General features: G+C 43.0%; 2 protein-coding genes across 12 annotated transcripts in view; one reads left to right on the forward strand and one right to left on the reverse strand.

The window, feature by feature from the left end:
- The window catches only part of ARHGAP23 (Rho GTPase activating protein 23), a 121,534-nt gene extending 118,379 nt beyond the window's left edge, over positions 1–3,155 (forward strand). For all 5 annotated transcript variants that reach the window (XM_074261325.1, XM_074261323.1, XM_074261326.1 and 2 more), the window contains one exon: positions 410–3,155. In XM_074261325.1, coding sequence (XP_074117426.1) covers positions 410–1,510 — 1,101 coding nt within the window. In that variant the 3' untranslated portion in view covers positions 1,511–3,155. The remainder of the gene's footprint in view (positions 1–409) is intronic.
- A 9,166-nt stretch (positions 3,156–12,321) lies between these two features.
- The window catches only part of SRCIN1 (SRC kinase signaling inhibitor 1), a 92,039-nt gene continuing 81,757 nt past the window's right edge, over positions 12,322–22,603 (reverse strand). For all 7 annotated transcript variants that reach the window (XM_074261330.1, XM_074261331.1, XM_074261328.1 and 4 more), the window contains 2 exons: positions 21,818–21,958; positions 12,322–12,466 (listed from right to left, as the gene is read on the reverse strand). In XM_074261330.1, coding sequence (XP_074117431.1) covers positions 12,332–12,466; positions 21,818–21,958 — 276 coding nt within the window. In that variant the 3' untranslated portion in view covers positions 12,322–12,331. The remainder of the gene's footprint in view (positions 12,467–21,817; positions 21,959–22,603) is intronic.

Consider the following 22,603-nt stretch of genomic DNA (forward strand, 5'->3'; position numbering starts at 1 on the left):
TGTATTTGCCCCCTTTAAGGGGATGGTAGGGTGGTACAGATTGGCATCCTGACTGGTGATTGCATCAGTGAGGAAACGCCAGGTGTGGAAGTTGGACGACTCCCTCCCCATCAATTACAGCCTCCCAGGAGTTAAGATCCTGTGTTTTTGTTTGTTTGTTTTGTTTTTTCCTGCAGATTAAGCCCAGATCTCTGGCTTCGGCCGATTAGTTTTACTGCTGCTCCGCAGGCCATGGAAACCCCGACCAATCCCTTTCCCCCACGAGAGCTGAGGCCGGATTAAGCATTTCGAGATCAGTTGAGGGCTAGGAAGGCGAGCTAGGGCAATGAGGCAGCTGGACCCCCCTCCCCCCGAGCCCCAAATTGGAGGTTTCAGTGCTCTCCTAACCAACCTCTCTTCTGTCCCCAAGGGCTCGTGGGCCCCAAAGAAAGAGCCGTACACCCGGGAGATGCTGGCGATCTCCTTCATCTCGGCGGTCAACCGCAAACGCAAGAAGAGGTGCGAAGCGCGGGGGCTGGGGAGCAGCACGGACGATGACTCGGAGCAGGAGGCTCACAAGCCCGGGATGGGAGCACCGTCGGCAGCGCCTTCGGCGGCGATCCAGGACGGCCCTGAAGGGCAGCCACCGGAAGCCGAGGACGCGGGGACCCCGAGCCGCCACAGCCCCCCGCGGGTCCCCAAAGAGGGGGCTGGGGAACGGCCCGCCGCTGATACCCGCTCCATAGTCTCCGGCTACTCCACCCTGTCCACCATGGACCGCAGCGTGTGCTCGGGGGCCGAGGGCCGCGGCGGAGGCGGAGGGGGCGCGGGCGACGAGGCGGACGACGAACGCAGCGAGCTGAGCCACGTGGAGACCGACACGGAGGGCGGCGGCGGGCCGCGCCCGGGGCCGGAGGGCCGGCTGCCCCGGCGGCCCTCTTTCAGTTCTCACCACCTGATGCACTGCGATACTCTGGCCCGCCGGCGCCTCTCCCGCAGCCGGCCCGACGGAGACGACGGGGGCGTCGGGGGCCGGGCTCCCCATTCCCCCGCCGACCTCGCCGGTTCCGCCTCGTCCAGCAGCCAGGAGTCGCTGCGGCCGCCGCCCGCAGCGGGGGGGAAGGCGGCCCTTACCGCCCGCCCCTCGCTGACCGAGCAGCTCCGGCTGCGGCTCCGGGGCTCGGCCGACGACATGTTCGGGGTGAAGCTCCGGAGGCCTCTGTCCCCCGAAACCCGCCGCCGCCGCAGCAGCTGGAGGCGGCACACGGTGGTGGTGCAGAGTCCCCTCACCGACCTCAACTTCAACGAGTGGAAGGAGCTGGGGGACGGCGGCGCCCTGACCGCCGGAGAAGGCCACCCGCCCCGGCCTCACAGTGACAATAAGGACTCGGGTCTCAGCAGTCTGGAGTCGACCAAAGCTCGGCCCTCCTCCAGCTCCACTTCGCTGCCCCCTCCGGCCGGGGAGCTGGCCAGCTCGCGCAACCAGGCGCCCCGTCGAACAGCTACGTCGCGGCTCCACCAGTGTCTGTGACAGCGGCGCTCCCCCCTCCGCCACGGAGCCACTTTTCTGTTCTTGTGACCCCTGGCTTTAGATCTTGGGGGCGTGGGGGGCTGCTTCCGCCCCTCCAGAGTCACCTTTATTTTTCTGCTTGGCCAGATAGACGGAAAAGACGAGCGAAGTCTCTTGCGTTTATGTTTTTGTGCTGGAATTGGTGAGAGAGAAGAAAATGGGAAGTTGGGGGGACAAAGTGAGAGAGAGTGAAGAGGACAGGGATGGCAAAAGAGAGCAAGTCGGGGAGAAGAGAAGCAGATAAGCCCCGGAGAAAGAAGGGAGAATGTACGAAAGACGGATAAGTGGGGTAAAGCTCCAGGCGTTCTGTGGTCACCTGTAGGTTTGCTTCTGTATTTCCCTCTTGGAGCCCTACACACGCGAGCCCAAACATCCCCTTTTACCTATGCGGGGGAAGGGCACCCCCTGGTTTTATTCTAAAGGAAAGATGAATGATGCCAGTTGCTTATTTCTCTCCCTGCCCTGACCCCCGCACTAGTCATGGCTACCTGATTCTCGGGAGTTAGGGAGAGGAGTAAACAATTCCGTATCTCTTGGAGCTGTTGTGTGTAGGGGATGGGGGGAGCTAGGTGTTATGTGGATGTATGCTCTGTGTGTATATGTCTGTATTTGTGTGCACTGTAATCCCAGCCAACAAATTTCTGTAGCAGTTTGCAACCTGTCCCCAGCTGTCAATAAGCGTCCCTGCTAGAAGTCAAAACTTGCTTCTTCCCACCGTGCATACTGGGCCATCATTCCCCCCTCCCCCACTTCGTTCCCTGCTGCTTGTCCAAGTGAGATCTGAGGGAGAAACTGGGTCTCGCATCCCTGAGACAAAGGCAAACACCGGGACTTCCCCTGACTCTAAACGTTTGCCAAATGTCTCAGAGCTCTGATCAGCACCCCAGAAAGGGCTTTGACCATGGGGAGCTGCAGTAGCAAGATCCCCATAAAGTTTTTTTTTTTTGAGGGGAGACTTTAGGTGCTTCCTTCTACTTCCCTCTACTTATCTTTTTATTCTTCCAACCCAGTCTGCTCTTGTTTTCAGGACTTGAGTATCTGGGCCACCATTTCCCTTGGGGGACAGGGATCACTGCCACCCACACTCACCTACCCATACACAACCCACTGACTAAGAAATCAAGTTGTTCCCTTCAAGGTGGGTGGGTGGGTGGGTAGGGCTGCCACCTCTCTCCCCCCCCCATGTAAATAGACTGAAAATAACCAGATGACTCCATCCCACTCCAAAATCCAGTCATTCCAGGGAAGCCTTGACGGGGATTTCACTTTCTATGGCTGGCAGTCCTATTTTATGCAAAGATTTGCTGTAAAGTGGATTTCTCTCCCCACCCCCCTTTTTTTGTAAATAGTGTCTTTAAATGTGTAACATATTATAAAGAATTTATAAGGATTTTTAAAGATGTTTCACTCATTTAAAAAGTGCTGTAACAGTGTTGGATAAATTCTACTTTCTCCCCCAACTCTTCCCCTCCCATCTCCGCATGTCTCTTCTTTCCATGTGTCATTGGGACACCTTTCTTTAGGTAACAACTAAAAGTTTCTGCTTCTGAAGAATCCTGTCTTAAAAGTGCAGTCTATATATTGGAAATAAATGGCCTTCTTCAAAGAGTCTCTTGCTTTCTTTGTTTTGGTGGGATCAAAAACGTTCATCTTAGAGAACATTTTATCCAATGGTTCTTAACTTTTTCTGTAGTATACACCCTTCTGGCATTGTGGTGAGACCATCTTCTCAGAATACCTTTTTTAAGTGCAAAAAATAAAATTTATGATGTTACAAAGAAAATACAATTAAGAAAAAAAATTTTTTAAAGACTTGGGACATTAGATTAAGAACCCCTGCTTTACTAGTCCATTCCCCTCATTTTACAAAAAGAATGGGGGAAGTAGTCAGATGGCAATAGATAGAACTCCAGCCCTGAAGTCAGGAGGGCCTAAGTTCAAATGTGATCTCAGATATTTAACACATACTAGCTGTGTGACCTTGGGCAAGTCATTTAACCCCAACTGCTTCAACAACAAAATTCAAAAAGAATTGTGCTAGAAAGGTCAAATGAATTGCCTAAGGTCATAAAGTAAGAAACATTTCTGGGATTTAAACCCAGAAACTCTAGATCCAATAATTTTCTCTTGTATCATGAAAATATATCAGGGAGAGTGGAAGGTCACAAGACCAATGAGATTTAGATCTGGAAGGACATGTAATCCAACACCCATCTTCACCCTTTTTATCTTTGTTTTCCCCCCTTTTCTCTTTTTATACATTTTTTAAATTAATTTTTAATTTTTTTCTAGTTGTACATGTAAACTTTTTAAATACACACTTCTTATGAGTCACATTGGGAGAGAAAAATCAGAAAAACTATGGAAGAGGGGGAAAAAACAGAAAAAAGTGAACATAGCATGTGTTGATTTAAATTCAATTTCCATAGTTCTTTTTCTGGATACAGATGGCATTTTCTATCCAGAGTTTACTGGGATTGCTTGGAATTCACCCATTTTATAGAGAAATAGAATTATTTCCTTATAAGCAAAGAGTTGTAAATGTAAGGACCATTAATTGCATCAATAATAGCCACCCTGCCAGTTCTAAGGTATGGTTCTTTAAGTCTTAAGTGCACTTTGGTGTTAATTGAATGTTGAGTATACTTTTGTTCTTGTTTGGACTGAGGGTAAAAGTGTGATCTCTTGCTACAGAAATAAGTGAATGGATGCTTCTATTACCTCTCAGTAGCATGGAAGTGACCCTGAATTCTTGAAGGCTGTTTGTGGAATTCAAACCCAAATAAGTCCTTCCAAGTTGGAAAAGCTTAAGTTACTGATTGACCTATTGCTTGTGTAGTCTCTGTCATGTAGTACAATTTGCACCCACTGGTCTTGAGTACAAATTAGTTCCTCCATATATGAGTTGGTTTTTTTTTTTAATTTTTATTTTTAACTTTTTGGGCACAACTCCTACTTTAAGCCCATGAGGGGGTTGAGATCTGCTTCTGTGGAAGTCACAAGTCTTTACACATGTTTTTAAACAAAATATCATTTTATTTCAGTATTAATGGGTTTCCTTTGTGATCCTATGTGTTTTATTTTATGCTTTTAAAAAACATTATTCTAAGAAATCCTTAGGTTCTAAAACTACTGGCAGTTTAAGAAGCCATCCCGATTAGCTGAAAGATTTTAAGATTGTAGGAGGGAAAAATAAACTGAATCCAAATTACTAAAGAGAGCCACTCCCAAATTGGTGGTAGGTGCAGAGGGTATTTTGGATTTGACAAATGTCACTCTCAGTTTAGGGAAGGTCAACTTACAAAATGATGCAGTTGCAGTTCCAGGTATAGGGAATAAGTCATTGGTAAGGGATAACTTTAGCTAGAAAATAGCTAAACAAGCCTGAGATTGCTCACTCAGGGTTGTTAATTTTGCTATGTGAACTTTCAAATATCCATATTCCTGAGACATGTTGATCCATCTTCCCTTTTCCCTTTTGAGGAAATCACAGGAAATGTACACTTGTAATCTGGAATATGTGGCTTTGGGCTAGGAAAGGAGGACTGTGTTGTTTTCTTTTTGTATCCCCAGTACTTATCACCATGCTTTGCACATAGTAAAAACTTACTAAGTTTTATTTTTTTCCATTCTCAGCCACCCATTCATTAATTCTCTAAGATTTGGGCTTGCTAACTCTTTGGTGAAATCATTCATTCTTTAAATTCATTCATTTTCTAAGTCCTGAGCCTGCAGCTTCTCTTATGAGATATCCCCTTATAACAGGATATTTGCTTATTTGTCAGCAATTGGGGTGAAGATCAGGAGTGAAGAACTTACTCAAGAAGAAAACTAAGGGTTCTTTTTTTTTTTCCTTATTGATATCAAAAGATAAAAAAACCTAGACTAGGGGAGTCTAGAGGCAAATTAAGAGTCAGGATGTTTTGCAGAGGTAGAGACGAGTGTGTAATGATATACCTTGATGATGTTATGGAAGAATAGGAAAAATCCCAGAACATTCACACTCCCTCTAATGAAAGCTGTCTGCATGCTATGCCAGACAAATCCATCTGGAGTTACATTTAAGTTTGGATTAAACTCCACAGAATTTCTCTATTTTTATGTCTTTCCACTCTGTTGGAAAATTTTTAATTTCTCCTAATTTCTTAGGAGTAAAAATTCCTTTGGAAAAACTCCAATCCTTTAGGGGTTTCCTTCACCTTGGTCAGTATAGAGGAGTTGTAAAATACTTCCTGGGGGCGGGATGGCAGTTACCATCCCAGCTCTACATTCCCAGGACAACCAATGGGACTTAAATAAAGACTGGTAGAATGCCCAGGAAGGCCTGTTAAAGCCAAGTATGATGAAACAGCAATTGCCTGTGAATTGATACACCTAGTGGCAGGATTGAGAGAGAATCATTTAGATATAAGCCTCAAGTAAGCCTGTCTCATTGGGCAAAATGGAGAGAAGCTAAAGACTAAGATGTCTACTATGAAATCTGGTTTTCATTATACTGGAAATGGGGTACTGTCTTGAGCTACCAAGCAGAGAAAATAGGCAATATCCACGAAAGTATACAGAGATCTGAATTTTGAAATCAGAAAGTTAACTCATCTGAGAAAATACCTCTCTCCAAGCCTTCAGGGAAGGGGAATGATGTCCAAAGTTGTGGGCTATTACAGGTATTGCTAGATTTTTTTTTAATGTACGTTAGTTTTGTTCATCTTGATCTTTATAGTTTCAAAAAATCTTTGTTGTATATTGATTTGTTTATATTGATTTTCCCCTTGTGCTTTTTTTTTTTGTTTGAAAATTTTCCTTGAAATTACTCTCTGTGAGATGGGAAAAGAATAAAGGAAGAAATGTAGGTGATGTAAAAATAAAATACATCAATAAAATATGAGTTTTTAAAAAATCCATCTCAGCAATCAAAATGAAATTGTGGCTCTGGAATGGAAGAGGGGTTTTCTAGGAATACCAACCCTTCTGTGATGGAAGGATTTACAGATATAAGAAACAAGGGTTAATAAGATACATTGCAATGTCACTAGTTGTCTGGACACAAACTGAACATTAAGGGGGCATCCAGGCATCCCGCTGGATTTTTGGCTAACTTCCCAGCAAAATAGGCAATGGAATGAGGAGCAGGGAAGGGGAGAGAAGTCATGGGACTTATCAGCATCTTGGAAAGGATATTATAGCATGACAGAGTAGCTTCCACTTTAGTTTCAGATTGAGTTGAAAATGAAGGAAAAAATGGTGCTCTGAAGATTATCAGGGAGAGTTGATTTATTAAAAGATTTGATTAGCAAGAAGTCATAAAGAGGTGGAAATTTTTGAGAGAGGGATAGTAAACAAGGTCTTTCTTCATGGATAAGGTAACAAGCAGCCTTGGGAATCAAAGGATCAATTTCTGCCTCTCTGTTTCCTAGTTATAGGACTTTGGATAAGCCATGATTTCTTCAGTTTCCTTCCCTACCTGAAAAGTGCTCCATCTATCCCAGTGGACAGAATTTAAAGTCTTTTACTTAAAGTAAGGTTGTCACCCCCAGGATTTGGGTTAGCTCCAAGGACTAGAAACTACAAGGGTCTCCAGGAAAGCCTCTTTGAGAAGCACACCATTACAAAGGGAAGCATCAGGGATAAGCTAGAGAGGCTTATCATTTTAAACTAGTAATATTTAGTCACCGGAGGTGTCCAGAGTAGATTTGGACAAATATACAGGCTTGCAAGGAGAAATCTGGTGAGAATTTTCCATTCAATGATGTCTTCAAAGTAATCATGAGGGTAGATGGATTGAGAGCCGGGAAATAGCTTCTTAGAATCTTCCCAATTTCCAAGGATACATATGGAGTGGGAAAGTGTCTGAACTGGCTTTAGAACATGAGAAAAAAAGTCATAGGAGTCTTGTCCTAAACTAGATTAGAAGCCATTGAACTGAGCCAGTCTGTAAAACAAAGACCTTTCCACCCATACAAAAGAAACAGGCCCCATGGCCATTTCTGGACATCTGCAAGAGGACAGGGGGAGCTGCTAGAGACTTAGACATCATCCTGCCAGCAGTCTGGCAGAAGTCAGAGTAGAAATGTACAGAGAAGCATCACACCAAGGGAGAACTGTTAATTTTTGCTGACACATAAGACTATATTTTACCTAAGAGATTGAGTGCTGAAGGAAAGATTTCTCCAGCCTGTGGGCTTCCCTGAGTAACCCCTATCCTGGTCATAGAGTCTCCTTTTACTGGGGGAAGGATGCCAGGTGAAGGCAAGAACTTAGTTTATAGTCCAACAGGGAGTAGGGACTGTTGAAATATGAAAAGTAAGAGTGTGTTATTGATAGAGCCAGGAAATAAGTTTTGTAATAAAGATGGCACTCATCATGGTAGCTAGTTGAAAACCTAAGCTGGGACACCAGCTTTGAAGTAAACTTTAAGAAACCATCATTGGAGACTAGAAGCATCCTTAACAAAAGGCTGACAAAAATACCTTGAACTAAGGGTCAGGGAAAGATTGGAATTCCAGGAACTCAAAACTGGATTGTTTCAGAACCCTGGACAGCCAAAAGCTGAAGAGAGAAGCATTCTTTCCCCTGGGGGCCAAAACTAACACAAGACCCCAGAGGGCTTTGGCAGTAGCCAAGTAGTCCGGAGCCATCAGGGAGTCCTGGGAGCCCATACCTAGAGACAGAATATGATGCAAATTCTAGGAGGGACTTCAGACAGCACCATTCCTGGAAATGGAGCCAAATCAATTCTCTCAGGCTAACTTTTGAGGAATGAGGCAATTTAGAAATTTGTTCTTATGACTCCTTCCTTGCACCTTGTGTGATTACATTAGGTAACAGCAGTGAAATCCAGGATCATTACAAAGGGCTGGGAATTCAGGATAGTCTTAATACTTTCCTGTGCCCCAAGGAAGGTAGAAAGATAAAATAACCAGACAGCAGTCCAGAGAGGAGATCCAGGAGAGGAAAAAGAAACAAGTTTTATTAAAGCCCCAAACACTTGGCTAGAAAAACCAAAAAGGAAAGATGAGGAAGGACATTAAAAAAGAGGGAGGGAGAGAGAGAGAAAGACAGAGACAGAGAGAATACAGCAACCCTTTTCCATTTAGAAATTGTCAAGTTACACTGACAGAGATCACAGAATATCCAAAGCAGCCAGTCATTGCTACACCAACACGAGCCCCATGGGGAGGGAAAGGGGAAGCACAGAGCTGCCCCAGCCCTAGGAGACCCCACTTGGGACCCTTGGGGTGTGGCTCCTGTGGAAGCAGCCTACTGGGGGAAGGAAAAGGAAAAGAAAATGCCCATGCGAGAGCCACGGCACAGCAGGGGAAAAGGGGGAGGAGGGCCCTCCCAGACTTCTTAGATTTCTTTTTGTCAAGCACACATGGACGGACAACAGACGAGTGCGAGCAGTGGGGCGCATGCAGCAAGCAAGGCTAGAAGGGCAGAGTGGGAGCGTGCTGCGGGTGGGTTTGACAGAAAACAAAATTTGGCAGGGGGGCAGAGAAGGTGGTCTTTATCTGGGGGCCAGAAAGGGCATGGGGATTGGTCCATTACCTTCCCCTGGTGAAGGCTTTGGGCAAGAGGCAAGAGTAATGGGACAAGCATATGCACAAGGGCACCTGGTGCGTGTTCAAGCATGGAGATGGACACATGCATACCCACAGGACCATGGACTCCTTCCTTCCCCTCCATACACACAGAGGTGCAAGAAAGGGAAAGAAGGTTCTTCGATCCCCCCTTGACTCTCCTTTCAGCCAGCAGAAGTGCTGGGGAGGAGAGCAAGGGTATCTTTCTAGTGATTCATCTGTCCCCTTGCCCCTTGGCTTCACACAGGCCACAAAGGGACATTACACTCAAGACAGTGACAATGAGCAACACACTTGGCCTCCAAGGGAGAGGGACAGGAGGAGCACAGGCTGGGAGAAGGGGCAGGTGAGGGAGAGGGGGATGATCCCCAAAGGGCAAGAAGGGTCCAGTCTGTGGAGGGAGGGCACTGAGCTCCTTGAGGAGGAAGGGTCAAGGTTAGGAGAGCAGCTTGCAGGGGTGGGAGCAGATCCACTCCCCTAGGCTGAGGTGGGGGGAGGGAGAGGGATGTCTCTGTACAGCCAAATTGAACCAAACCAGAAGTTAGACAAACCTGCCTCCCCGACCCTGGCCTTCCGGCCCCCTCCCCCGCCAAACAGTGGCCAGGGAGAGTGCTAAGGTTTCATTTTTTTCCCATTTTTTAAATATTTATATATATTTATATTACGTATATTATATATATATAATATGTAAATATATTTTTAAAACAATATAAAATGTTAAGACACTTCACTTAAATGTAAAGAGTTGCCTGCAATTAAAAGTAATTGCATCATTTATGAGGTTCCCCTTTTTTCCTTTATATTTTTTTTTTGTGGAGGGGGGGAGTTCAGGAGGGTTCAGTTTTTGTGAGTTTTTCCTCTTCTATATTATTCTTCAAAAAACTTCACACACCTTCATACAAATTGATCCCAATTTTGAAAACAAGAACCAACCAACCAGCCAACCAACCAACCAAAAAACAACAACAAAAAAAAAAAAAAACAAAAAAAACAACCAACAAAAAACCAAAAACTTCAAAGTATAGCCCCTTGCCCCCCCTCACTCTTTGTCTGTGCTTATACTCTCAGGAGACCCTGTTCCTGGCTGAGCTGAGTACACAACCTTCTCTCATGCACTTTTTGGTGCTGGCACTGTTGTACCAGTTGTGCTCCAGATGCTGGGGAAGACAGTGGGAAGGGACCTTCTTTTCTATTCTAGGTCCATTCCCTCAGCTTTCATTCAGTCATCTAGCCCCACCATCCTGGACCTGGGACAGTACTAGATTCCTTCCAGTACAAGATCCACTTAACAGTCTTCAGGATATCTCAGAATGGGCCCTGGGCCAGTGCAGGCTCCTAGGTAAGGCCTGAGCCCTGGCTAGCTGGCCAGTTCCCTTTGTGGCCACCATAACCCAAGTGGGGATTTATGTCCAGGGACTCTAAACCTAAGCCTGTTTCTCCACCACTTCATGACTTCCCTGAAAATTCCTATATTTCTAATGGGGGAGGGGAGAATCAGATAAGCTTCCTTACCCGCTCCTTTTTCTCTGTCCCTCAGTGCCTTATCACAGATTCCCACACCATATGGCAACCACCCCAGTACCACATCAGATTCCCAAAGCCACCTATTCCCTGCTGCCTTTCCCCCTCCTTTTAAATAAATTAATGACATTTAAAGTGCTAAATTAATAAACTAAAGCAAAGTCTCTTCCTGGGGTTCCTCACCCCCAGGGCAGAGTCCCCTCAACACTGGACTGTCCCTGTCCACAAACTCACAGAATCCAAAACAGTCCCTTAACCCTAGCTCTGGACTCTGTGGATAGATCCTTATTGCCAGTAAAGGGCAGACCTCATGTCCTCTCCCTTGAAGACATAGACAAGAAGGCCTCCCTGCAGCCCCTGAAACTGGAGGTTCCATTTCCTGTCCATTCAGCTTGGCTTCCAATGCCTCTTCCAGGAGGAGAGAACCAGGATAGCAGCAGCGACAGATTAACAGTCATGTCCAGAGGTCAGACAGTCAGAAGGTGTTTCCAGGGAGTTTCTTTTGTCCCCCCATCTCTAAGTCTCCTCATTAGAGTTGGGTCCAATGTCCAGTTCTTCTCCCACGAAGGTATCAGAGTGGGAGAGGGGTTACTTTCACAGCTCCAAGTCCTCATGGCTTGGAAATTCCAGACATGGATAGAAGTTCATTTGGAGCAGTATCAGGAAGCCAGAAGGGAATCAGGAAAAAGGAAAGGGGGAAGGTGTGAGAGAGAAGGGAGGAGAGGATGGATGAGAAGAATGGGGATGATAAAATTGGGATAGAAAACAGGGAGAGGGGACAGCTAGATGGCACAGTGGATAGCACACTGGCCCTGGAGTCAGGAGAACCTGAGTTCAAATTGGCCTCAGATACTTAATATTTACTAGCTGTGTGACTCTGGGCAAGTCACTTAACCCCAACTGCCTTGCGAAAGAAAGAAAGAAAGGAAAGAAGGAAAGAAGGAAGGAAGGAAGGAAGGAAGGAAGGAAGGAAGGAAGGAAGGAAGGAAGGAAGGAAGGAAGGAAGGAAGGAAGGAAGGAAGGAAGGAAGGAAGGAAGGAAGGAAGGAAGGAAGGGAGGGAGGGAGGGAGGGAGGGAGGGAGGGAGGGAGGGAGGGAGGGAAGGGAAGGGGAGGGAAGGGAAGGGAAGGGAAGGGAAGGGAAGGGAAGGGAAGGGAGGAAGGAAGGAAGGAAGAAAGAAAAAGAGAAAGAAAGAAAGAGAGAAAAAGAAAGAAAGAAAGAAAGAAAGAAAGAAAGAAAGAAAGAAAGAAAGAAAGAAAGAGAGAGAGAGAGAGAGAGAAGAAAGAAAGAAAGAAAGAAAGAAAGAAAGAAAGAAAGAAAGAAAGAAAGAAAGAAAGAAAGAAAGAAAGAAAGAAAGAAAGAAAGAAAGAAAGAAAGAAAGAAAGGATCAAAATAGGGAGAGGATGTAGTTCAAGAGAAGACCATTCTGGGACAGAAAAGGGTGAGTGGTGTGTTTGATTTTCATTTTTTTTTTGTTTTGGTTTTTAAAAAAAGTCATTAAAAGTGGATTATTTAAAAAAAAAAAATCAAAAACACCACAGGTGAAGGTAGGGCAGCTAGAAGATGGGTGCAACTGTGGCAAATCCTGTTGAGATTCTGGAAGAAAGTATGTTGGGAGTGGGGAAATGAAGGAAATATGGTGAGAGGTAAGTAGAAGGAGGAAGAGGGGAGGAAATGGGAGGGCTTTAGAAGGAGATGGAGGAATTCCTTGTCCCAAAGGAAGTCAATACAGGAATGGAGGTTCTGGAAGCGGAAGGTTTTTCTGAGACTGGGCTTGAGGTCTCATTTGATCCACTCAGCTCTTTAGATGGTCTATTGACCTGGAACAATAACAACAACAACAACAACAAAAACAGGGGTCAATTGGAGCTGAGGGCCAGTATCTATACTTCCAGCCAAAAGAAAAAAAAAAAAACCTCTAGGCATCTATGAGAAAACAGTCTTAAAAAGAAATGGGTTGGAGGGAAATCTAGAGAAGGAAATTCCTGGACTGTGTGAGGTAGTGTCAGTGCATTATATGGAGAGAAAGTTAGAAGAGCTGAAAGACCAGGAAAAGAGTGCAGCCTACTGAGGAGAGAGGAGAGAGGAGAAAGTAGGTGGGACGAGAGAAATCCATTCCCAGAACCCCAGAGAATTATCGGCAAAGGGCAAGAACAGGAGATGGAGAAGAGGAAAAGGCAAGGAAAGGGAGGAAGAAAAAGTGAGATGTTAGCTAAGGTGCAAATAAGCATCACTATTGGGCAGCATGAGTTAGTCCAAATTGGGAAGTTGGGGAAAAGGAAGACCCTGAAGTTCATCCAAATGGCGTGGGGGAAGAAGCAGCATTAAGCTTCCCTCTGACAGCCACTTCCCCAACTCTGCCCTCTCTCTTTGGCCTGAGGTCCAAGCAGAGTAAGGCTCCCAAAACATGGCTTTCAGTAGTAACCTCAAAGAGAGGAAATTCTTTCATCTTTTCTAGGAAATCTCAAAAAACATGAATCTAATTGAGGTAATCAATAGATTTTTACTGATTAATGTAACCCCTTTGTCTTTTCAGAGAACCCTAAGATATCAGTAACACTAAAACCTCAGCAGAGCTCATGTATGTGAACCTCCCATCAGATAGAGGAGTATCTAGAGTCCCTGGGGAGTTCACAACCTAAAGTACACACATCTCTGGGGAACACAAGAAGTTTGTCAAGGGAATATGGGGAATTAAACTATTTTCTTTCTTGTGTGAATATGCATGGCAAGCTCTACAAATTATTTCCTTTCATATTGATATTGATATCATTGATATCATATTGATATTCCTTCCATATTCATATTGAGTAGGAGACAAGGGAAAGTTCACAGAAAATCAAACTACCTGGGCATCAGAAAAGATGAGAAATACTTTGTCAAGACAGAATCCTTGATGGTCTTGTGCTAACCACTAAAGATTACTCCCTTACAAAGTATCCCATTCCATTTTCAGAGTCACATTCAAAAGATTTCCTTCTATCGAGTTGAAATTTGCCTTTTTAGAACAACCACTCATCAGTCCTAATTCTGCCTTCCAGTGTAAAAGTAAAACTAATTTCTCTACCTGACAGATCTGAAAGACTGAATTACCATGTTCTCTCCCTACTTCTTCTCTCTTCTGTAAGCAAAACACTGCCAGCACCATTAATTGCTCCTATGTAACGCATTCTAGAGAAAATTCTTGTCCTAGTAGAGGTTGACCAGGTGACTCAAGAGAGTCTATAAATGTGCTCACCATCTTAGCTGCTTGCCTCTCAATGTGCTTCAGTTTGTCAATGTCTCCTATCAAAACTAACATCCCAAACTGCTTACAATACTTCAGAAGGAATCTGACTGGCAGAGACAATCATCTAACTGGGTTTTGGATATTATTTCTTCCAATGATGCAGCCCAAGACTGAATTAACTTTTTGGGCAACCATATCCCATTGAACTTGCAGACAACAAAAACCTCCAGGTCTTTTTCACCTAAGTTGCTACTAAATTTCACATAAACTGCTATATTTTCCCAACCTGTATTTGCACCATTGATTTTCTGAGTACAATGTGGGACTTCACATTTATTCCTGTTGAATATCATTCTATTAGTATCACCCTATGACCACTACTGCTGAGACTGAATTCAAATCTGGTCTTAGACACAAAACTCCCTGGCTGTGTGACCCTGGGTCAGCCACTTAACCCCAATTGTCTCAGAAAAAAAAAATGCTGCCCCCTTTAGAACCTTCTACCAGAATGCCATAGATCCATTAATCAAGCACAGTAAGTTACAAAGTTCAATGAGCACATGTACAGTAGGCTACCCTACATGTTTCCATCTTGTTGAAAGGATGGCATGGGAGATGATTAAATGCCCTGCTGAAATCAAACCAATGACCATTATAACTGTGGTCTTCCCTTGATCTAATATCTCTGGTCATAAAAGGGACTGTGGGACAAAAGATAAGAGTGCTAGCTTGGGAATCAGGAGCTCCTGGGTTCAAACCTTGCTTCATACAGACTAGCTGTGTGACCTAGGATAAGTCACTTAATCTCTCAGTGCCCTGGGCTTAACTAAGACTCTAAGCTGCAGAGAAACTACGTTGATAGAAGAAGCTTCTTCACCTGAGAGTTCTCTATGCCAGTGAAATCACTGGTCCAGTTCCTCTCCCTCTCCTTGTTCTCAATCTGTATTACCTCCCCGTGGGCAAAACATTCTCAATCTGTATACAGATTATCTATCTATTTATCTATCTATCTATCTATCTATCTATCTATCTATCTATCTATCTATACACGAGGAGTTGGTAGGTAGGTTTCAGGACTTAGAAGGGAAGCAAAATATATCTCTAATTTTTTAAAATTTCTAAATGAAATTTAGCATTCCTTCAATGATGAATTTTTAAAAAACCTAACAGCATTATTGAGAGAAAGGGTCCAGACTTTCAGACTTGTGCACCAAGACACAACAAAGTTTAAGAACTCTTGTTCTAAGCCCTTATAAACTAAATGCATAATAATTCATACTGGATTTTTTACATCAAGCCTGTAGTTTCTAGCTTTCCTCCTTTTTTGGAAGTCAGAAAAATCTGCCCATTTCAAGATTTCTTGTTCTTTACAATTTCTCAGTATTGATGACTTGGCTCCATGATATAATCCACACATTCCTTCAGTTCCTTGGGATGTCATTCATCTAGGCCTGGAAAACTGAACTCCTTTAAGGCAGCTCACTACTATCTCCTTTCTTTACTTGTGATGCTAATTTCTAGAATTGTGATCATTGACTCCAAATCCCACTTTTTTTTCTTATAAAGGAAAAAAACTGGGTGGCACAGTGGATAGAGCACCAGCCCCTAGACCTGTTCAAAACAAACTCAGATACTTACTGGCTATGTGATCTTGGACAAGTCACTTACTCCCAACTATAAAGAAGAAGGACGAGGAGGAGGAGGGAGAGGAGGAAGAAAAAGAGGAAGAGATGATGACAATAAGGATAAAAGAGGTAAATTAACTTGCCCATGATCACTTAGATAGTGACTGGCAGTGCTAGAAGTCAACCCAGGTCTTCTCACTCCTCATGTGTTTTTGGGACACCATGATGCTTCCATCTCCTTCTCATCCATATTTGTTCAGCTTTGAAGAGCTTTGTTCACTTTGAAGAGCTTTCCTCCTTGGTAGGAAAGCAGAGCAGGAGTTGGGGAGCTATACCTAGCCAGTGATCCCATCTTTTTTCTCTCTTCATCTAACATCAAATACAGCTTCAAAGAGCTCTTTTCCCTCTTTTACCTTTTTCTAAAATTTCCACTCATCCTGAGCTTCTGCCATCCTTCTCTGTTCTGTAGGTCTGGGCTACTTTTTAGTCCTTATCTTTGGTTATGTGTCCCTCCTTCTAGGTTTTGTTCTTGTCCTTTAAAAAGCTGAATTCATTAGTGAGATCCCAGGATTCATGCTGCTCTCTTTAGATTTGAAGTCTTTCCCTTTTTTCTTTGCATAAGTCATTTGTGATGACAATATCAGAATTTTATTTTGAAACAATCTTCTGGCCCTCTATTTTTTTTAGAGGCTTGGGTTGTCAGATCATACTTACTTTTGAAAATTTTTCCTTTGAAATCTCTCTTCCTAATATAACAGGTGCTTCTGCATCACTGTTTCATCTCGATGTGAAGCCAAGGGGCTCCGATGTTTCCTCCACAGAGGAAAAGAGAATTTATAAGACACTAGAAAGTAAAACTGTCAATATTCTCTCTAGGGCAATCAATCAACCAACATACATTTATTAAATACTAAATTTATATATATATATATATATACATATATATGTATATGTATATATATATATATATATATATATATATATATATATATATATATATATATATATATATATAATTATTAAATTACTATGCCATGGGAGAGCAGCTAAATGGTGAAGTGAATAGAGTACTGAGTCTGAAGTCAGAAGGACTGAGTTCAAATCTGGTTTCAGATACTCACTAACAAGTCACTTAACCCTTAAGTTTTCTTATCTGTAAAATGAGCCCGAGAAGAGAATGGTAACCACTTCAATATCTTTGCCAAGAAAGCCCAAATGGGGTCATAAAAATTTGGATATGAGTGAAATGGCTGGACCACAATGTGTCACACACTGCTAAGCATTGAACATATAAGGAAAGACAAAAACATGGATCCCAGATCTCAAGGAGAGGACTGGGAGGAGGAGGAGTGAGAGATGGGAAAGGATAAAATATAAATAACTAGAAACATTAAAAATATACAAAAAATGGATGGCAGGTACTAGCAGCAAGAGAGACCAGGAAAAACCTATCTGGAACAAAGCTTTTGACCCAGGGAAAATGTACTGTTGGAGACCATGCTGAAGAAGGAAGGGGTCCTCAGTAGGATAGGGTATATAGGTACATAGTTCTGTACCAAGATCCCTCCTTCCTTCCATGCTTCCCTTGAGTGCTGGACTTTTCCATTACTGTGAAAAGGATGATTGAGGTTAGAATTTGATTCTAGCTGCCCTATGCTTGGTTTTTCTTTAAAACTCAATTCGATGTGTCCTCTAAGAAGCTTTTTCTGACACGCCCACTAATGTTTTGGATTACATTTTTAAACCTAGTTGTCTGTACTAATTTAAGGACACATCATCCCCATTAAAATGTAGTTTCCTTGAAGGCAGAGCCTGACCTTTCTTTGTCTTATATCTCCATTACTTAGCATATAGCAGGTATTTAATCCTGGATTGATTGGTAGGTTGGCAGATATTTCCATGTAGGGGCTCCTTTCCTTCCATTCTGACTATTTTCAATTCTTTATCTGGAATATCTGAGTCCTGAAAATAGCTAGAGGAAAGAGCCTAGATATAGGGGAGCTAGATTAAATTCCAGATGCTTACAACCATGGGTTCAGAGAAAATTTGGGAACGGAATAGGTTTCAATGCCTCCCACTCGCAGTAAGGATACTAAGACTTTTAGGAATGTTATCCCAAGCAAACTTGTAATTCTTAAAATCACCGAGCTAGTGATTCAATCTAAGGTAAGTAATTCAGACCCTGCACTCCTTCACTGGATAATTAATATACACATCATTACACTATATAATGTATAATATATATGACATTATACATACATTATGTATACATATTGATTAACACATTGCTTTTTTTTTTGTAGGAAAAGTTGGGTCTGCAGTCAGAAAGGCTTATCTTTCTGTGTTCAAATCTGGCCTCAGACACTTTCTAGCTATGTGACCTGGGCAAGTCACCTAATCCTGTGTTTCTCAATTTATTCATCTGTAAAATAAGCTGGAGAAGGACATGGAAAACCATTCTGATATCTTTGCCAAGAAAACCCTAAATGAGGTTACAAAGAATCAAACAACTGAAAATGACTGAACAATAAAAACAAACCTACGAAACTTAATCATTTTAGATTTGGCTCAATGTACTAATTTGTCAGGATCTTTGCAATGGCTGTTAGCTAATGTTAGCTAACCCTCTTTTTTTTTTTCCCTGAGGCTGGGGTTAAGTGACTTGCCCAGGGTCACACAGCTAGCAAGTGTTAAGTGTCTGAGACCAGATTTGAACTGGGTCCTCCTGAATTCAGGGCTGGTGCTCTACCCACTGTGCCCCGTTAGCTAACCCTCTCAAGTTTGTGTCACTTACAAATTTGATAAGGAGATTACTTATGTCTTTATCAAAGTCAATTAAGAAAAATCTTAAAAAGCATAAAGCCAAGCACAGCTTCCTAAGTGATACTGAACCAATAACTACTCCTTGTTGAGTTAGGCTATTCAAATGATTCTGTTCATCCCACAAGAGTAGCATAGGTAATTGTGTCAAAAATTTTTGTTACATGCTAGCTAAGCCAAATCTAGGTAAAGTTTTTTCCTGTCTCTCAGTCTAGTAACCCTATCAAGGAAGAGAAAAAAAGTTACCCTGGAATGATTTGTTCTTGATAAAGTCCTGAAGATATTGTGAGGTTGCTGTTTTTATTTCTAGGGATTCGGGGACTGTTCCTGTGATTTCTTTAGTATAGAGAAGAACTAATTTCCTGATGAAGAAATTCTCAGATAAGCACCTCCTCCATAAGCTTTTTTTAAAAAAAAATTGTGGAATTAGCTAAGATGATGAACATTTAAATAACCCACTCAGAGTCACACAGCCAATATGCATCAAAAGTGGAATTTGAACTCAAGTATTCCTGCCTTCAAGACAAATTTCTATTATGTATATTATATATATTATGTATCACATATAATCAGCCATCTGGTATTTTTGGAAAACAACAACAAGCCAAATAAAAGGAGATTAATGTAAAAATTCTACATAAGATAAATTACTGCTTGCTTTTCAATTCAAAGAAGATAAAGAATTTACAACTTGTTAAAATGAAAAAAAGAGATACAATAAAGAGAAAGTGAAGAGTGTTTGGCTCCAAGGCCAACTATCTACTATGTTTTCCTTCTTTCTAGATGTTCATTAATTATATCTTTAAGAATATGTTCTAGAATTTTGTCATGGATCTAATTTAAATTCACTCTCCCATATCTTCCAGACTCCATTCCCTTCCTTAGTAAATAAATACAACAATAAGAAGATACTCAGGGCTTTTACCCTTCTCCATTCTTGTGGTACCTCTTCCACTCTCTATAATTTCTCAAGGATCATTGACAGTGGTTAAGCCATCAAAGAGCTAACACTTAAATAGCTTTTTAAAGTTTGCAAAATGCTCATTTTAACCCAAGGAGGTATATTTTATGGTAGGTCATGCAACTAGTAACCATTTAAGGCTGGATTTGAATTCAGGTGTTCCTGATTAGAAGTCCAGTGTTCTACTCACTGTGCCACCTAGCTACCTTTTACATCTTCCTTTTCTTTCAGTACCCATAGACATAGGTCTTTTTGAATAGCGATCTCCCAAGATTTTAGTTGCTTCCACATCATTTACCAGGAACACTCCTGTTATTGTCCCCATTTTACAAATGAGGAAAGTCTGAGAAGGATTAAAATCACAGAGCCGGCAAGTGTCTGACATAGGATTTGAATTCAGGACTTCTTGATTCAAAGCCCAGTGCTCTATTCACTAAGTCATCTTAATATCCTACTATCAACAGAAATTTACTATTATGTGTAAGATATTATGGTGATATATTTCACCAAAGGCCTTATAATTAGGGGAAAAGGATATTACAGGAAAAAAAAAAAAGACAAATACTGATTGCAGTTAACCTATGTCAAAGACCGTAAGACTAGGATAAACACTTGCTTGAGAAGTTCAGAGGAAGAAGAGTTCAAGTGCTTCTAGTGGGGCTTCAGAAAAGTTGTCTTCTTCATCTTTATGATCATCTTTTTCTTCTTAAAGTCTCCTCCTCCTCCTTTTCCTCTTCCTCCTCCTACTTCTCCTTCTCCTTCTCAGGATTAATTGACTTGCCCAGGGTCACATAGCTAGTTAATAAGTTTCTGAGGACAAATTTGTACTCGGGTCCCTCTGACTCCAAGTCATTTCACTACCTAACCCCAGAGAAGCCTTCTGAGAAGAGAGACTTCCGTTGTGCTCTGAAAGAAAGGTAGGATTTAAGAGGAGGAAGAAAGCATTCTATGCAGGGAGAATGAATGAATGAAAAAGCTTCTGCTAAGTACTTACTACATGCAAAGCCCTCTTAAGTAGCAGAGATTGGAATAGGAAAAAGTGATCCTCGGCAGAGAAACATAAAAGTGGGAAAGTGTGAGGCGTGTTCAGAGGACAGTGACTGGGCTGAAACAAAGGTCTGGGTGGGAAGGAGGAAATGATGAGGCTGTAAAAGGTTCAATTGGAGCCAGATTGTGGGGAATCTTAATGTTTGGATTTTAGGGTACATGGTGCTAAATGGTCCTTTAATGATTGGACAATGGGGAGACACTGAATGCTTCACAAATGAAAGGTTTCATAACTGTGAATGAGGAAGATAAATCTGGCAGTGGAGTTCAGGATGGCTTAGAGGGAGGTAGGGAGGAGAGTAAGGAAGACCAGGGAGGAGCTTACTGTTGTATGTAGTCTGGACAGAAGATAACCAAAGTCTAAATCAAGGCAACAGGAATACAGAGAAGACGGCTGAGGGATACTTAAGAAGGTAAATCAGCAAGACTTTACCCTGATTATAACATATAATTAAATAACTAGAAACATTTTAATTAAACAGGATGATTCTGGAGTTTTGAACTTTGACATTTCCTCTTCCATGTCTGTATCTTGGCTCACTTTGAGCTTCCTCCTTGACACACTCTGAGTTTCCCCCTCTTGACTTACTCTGAATCTCCTTCTCTTTGGAAAAACTCCCCCATCCCTGGACTCATCTGAAGCCCATCTATCATGTGCAAAGGCCAGCTTGCTCCTGCATGAAAGCTCCCCTGGCCCCTTGTAGGCAATGGAGTCTAATAAGTAAGAAATGATTGATTTTCCTCTCTTAATGTTATTCTAATTAAATTCTCTCACCACTTTCTCACTACTCTTTTAATGGGCCCAAGCCCCATTTCACAGAATAGAAAATTTAAAACAGACATCAAACAAGTTTTAGAGTTGGGAATGGGAAGGAATGGAAAGCCACCCCTGGAATCAGAAAGCCCTCAGTTTGAATCCCATCTTCAATGCTCACTCTCTATCTGATCTACCTGCTCAATGCTATGAGCTTCAGTTTCTTCATCTGTGAAATGGGGATAATAACAGCACCCACCTCACAGGGCTAATGTGAGGACCAAATGAGACGATGAACTGAAAGCATTTTGCATGAAACTTAAAGCACTATATCTGTTAGCTGTCATTAGGTCATTTATCCACCTCTAGGAAGGTGCTTCTTTTGCTTTTATGGAAGTCTCCTTGGGGACAGGGGGGTGTCATGAAGAGCAAGGGGAAGGAGTAGAGGAAAGGGGACTAAGCTCGAAGAAGGTCAATGATGGAAGATGATGGGAGAGCTGGAAAGCAGAGAGGTAAAAGGAAGATGGAGGGCTAGGGGAGCAGGCTTCAGGAAGGACATGGATACCTTTACTTCAGTGGGATGGGTGAGGGCACATGCTCAGACTACATCTGAGAGACCTGCAAGGAGCCAGGAGGGAAGCCCCCTGCTTCCTGCAGGAATTTCCATGGCGACTGGTAGGGTGGGCACTAAAGGGTGGGCTCCTCCCAGAAATGGGCAGATCCCTGCTTCCATACCTGCTGTTGGCCCTGGATCCGCATGTACTCTGACCGCTGTTTGCTGTGCTTGCCTTTGTCTGGGCTGCTGGCCTGTCCTGGCTTCAGCCTGGAGGCCCCCGCTGTGACCATCTTCATAGGTGGGATGGAGACCCCGCCGCTCTGTGAGGGGCAGAAATCGGGGTCAAAGTTGGAGAGAATCCTAGAAAGAAGGAAATTTGGGCTGGACTTGGCTGCCCCTTCTCCTTCATCTGGAGCTATTCTGGCGTGGCCCCTTCTGGATCCACTGACCCCTTTTTTGTCTCTCTGGGCCTGGAGCCTATCTGTAGGATCTCTCAGGAAAAGGGGGAATTTGGCCAATTCTTCACTCCTTTGGTCAGAGCTAAGCACACAAAATGGGCATTGCTCTCAGCAGGTTTCAGCTTCCTCAATCTTCTAGAACAGGGTTTTTTTGGTGGGTTCCACGGACTCCTTTCTTTGGTAGTCCACTGGCCTAGGGACCCCTTTCTCAGAACAATGTTTTTAACTGAAGAAAATACAAACATGTCAGTGAAAATAGAGGTAATTCCCCTCCCCCTATTCTTTGAATTAATGACTCTGTGGACCCCAAATTAAGAAAATTTGCTTGAGAAGGTGTGGGGTAGCTAAGCACAGTAGGGTACTGGATAGAATATAGGGTCTGGAGTCAAGAAAACTCATTTTTCCAAATTCAAATCCAGCCTCAGACACTTAGTAGCTGGGTGACCCTGGGCTAGTCACCTAATCTATTTGCCTCAGTTTCTTCCTCTGTAAAATGAGCTGAAGAAG

This window comes from Sminthopsis crassicaudata, chromosome 4, assembly GCF_048593235.1.
Source record: "Sminthopsis crassicaudata isolate SCR6 chromosome 4, ASM4859323v1, whole genome shotgun sequence".
NCBI classification, from domain to species: Eukaryota; Metazoa; Chordata; class Mammalia; order Dasyuromorphia; family Dasyuridae; genus Sminthopsis; species Sminthopsis crassicaudata.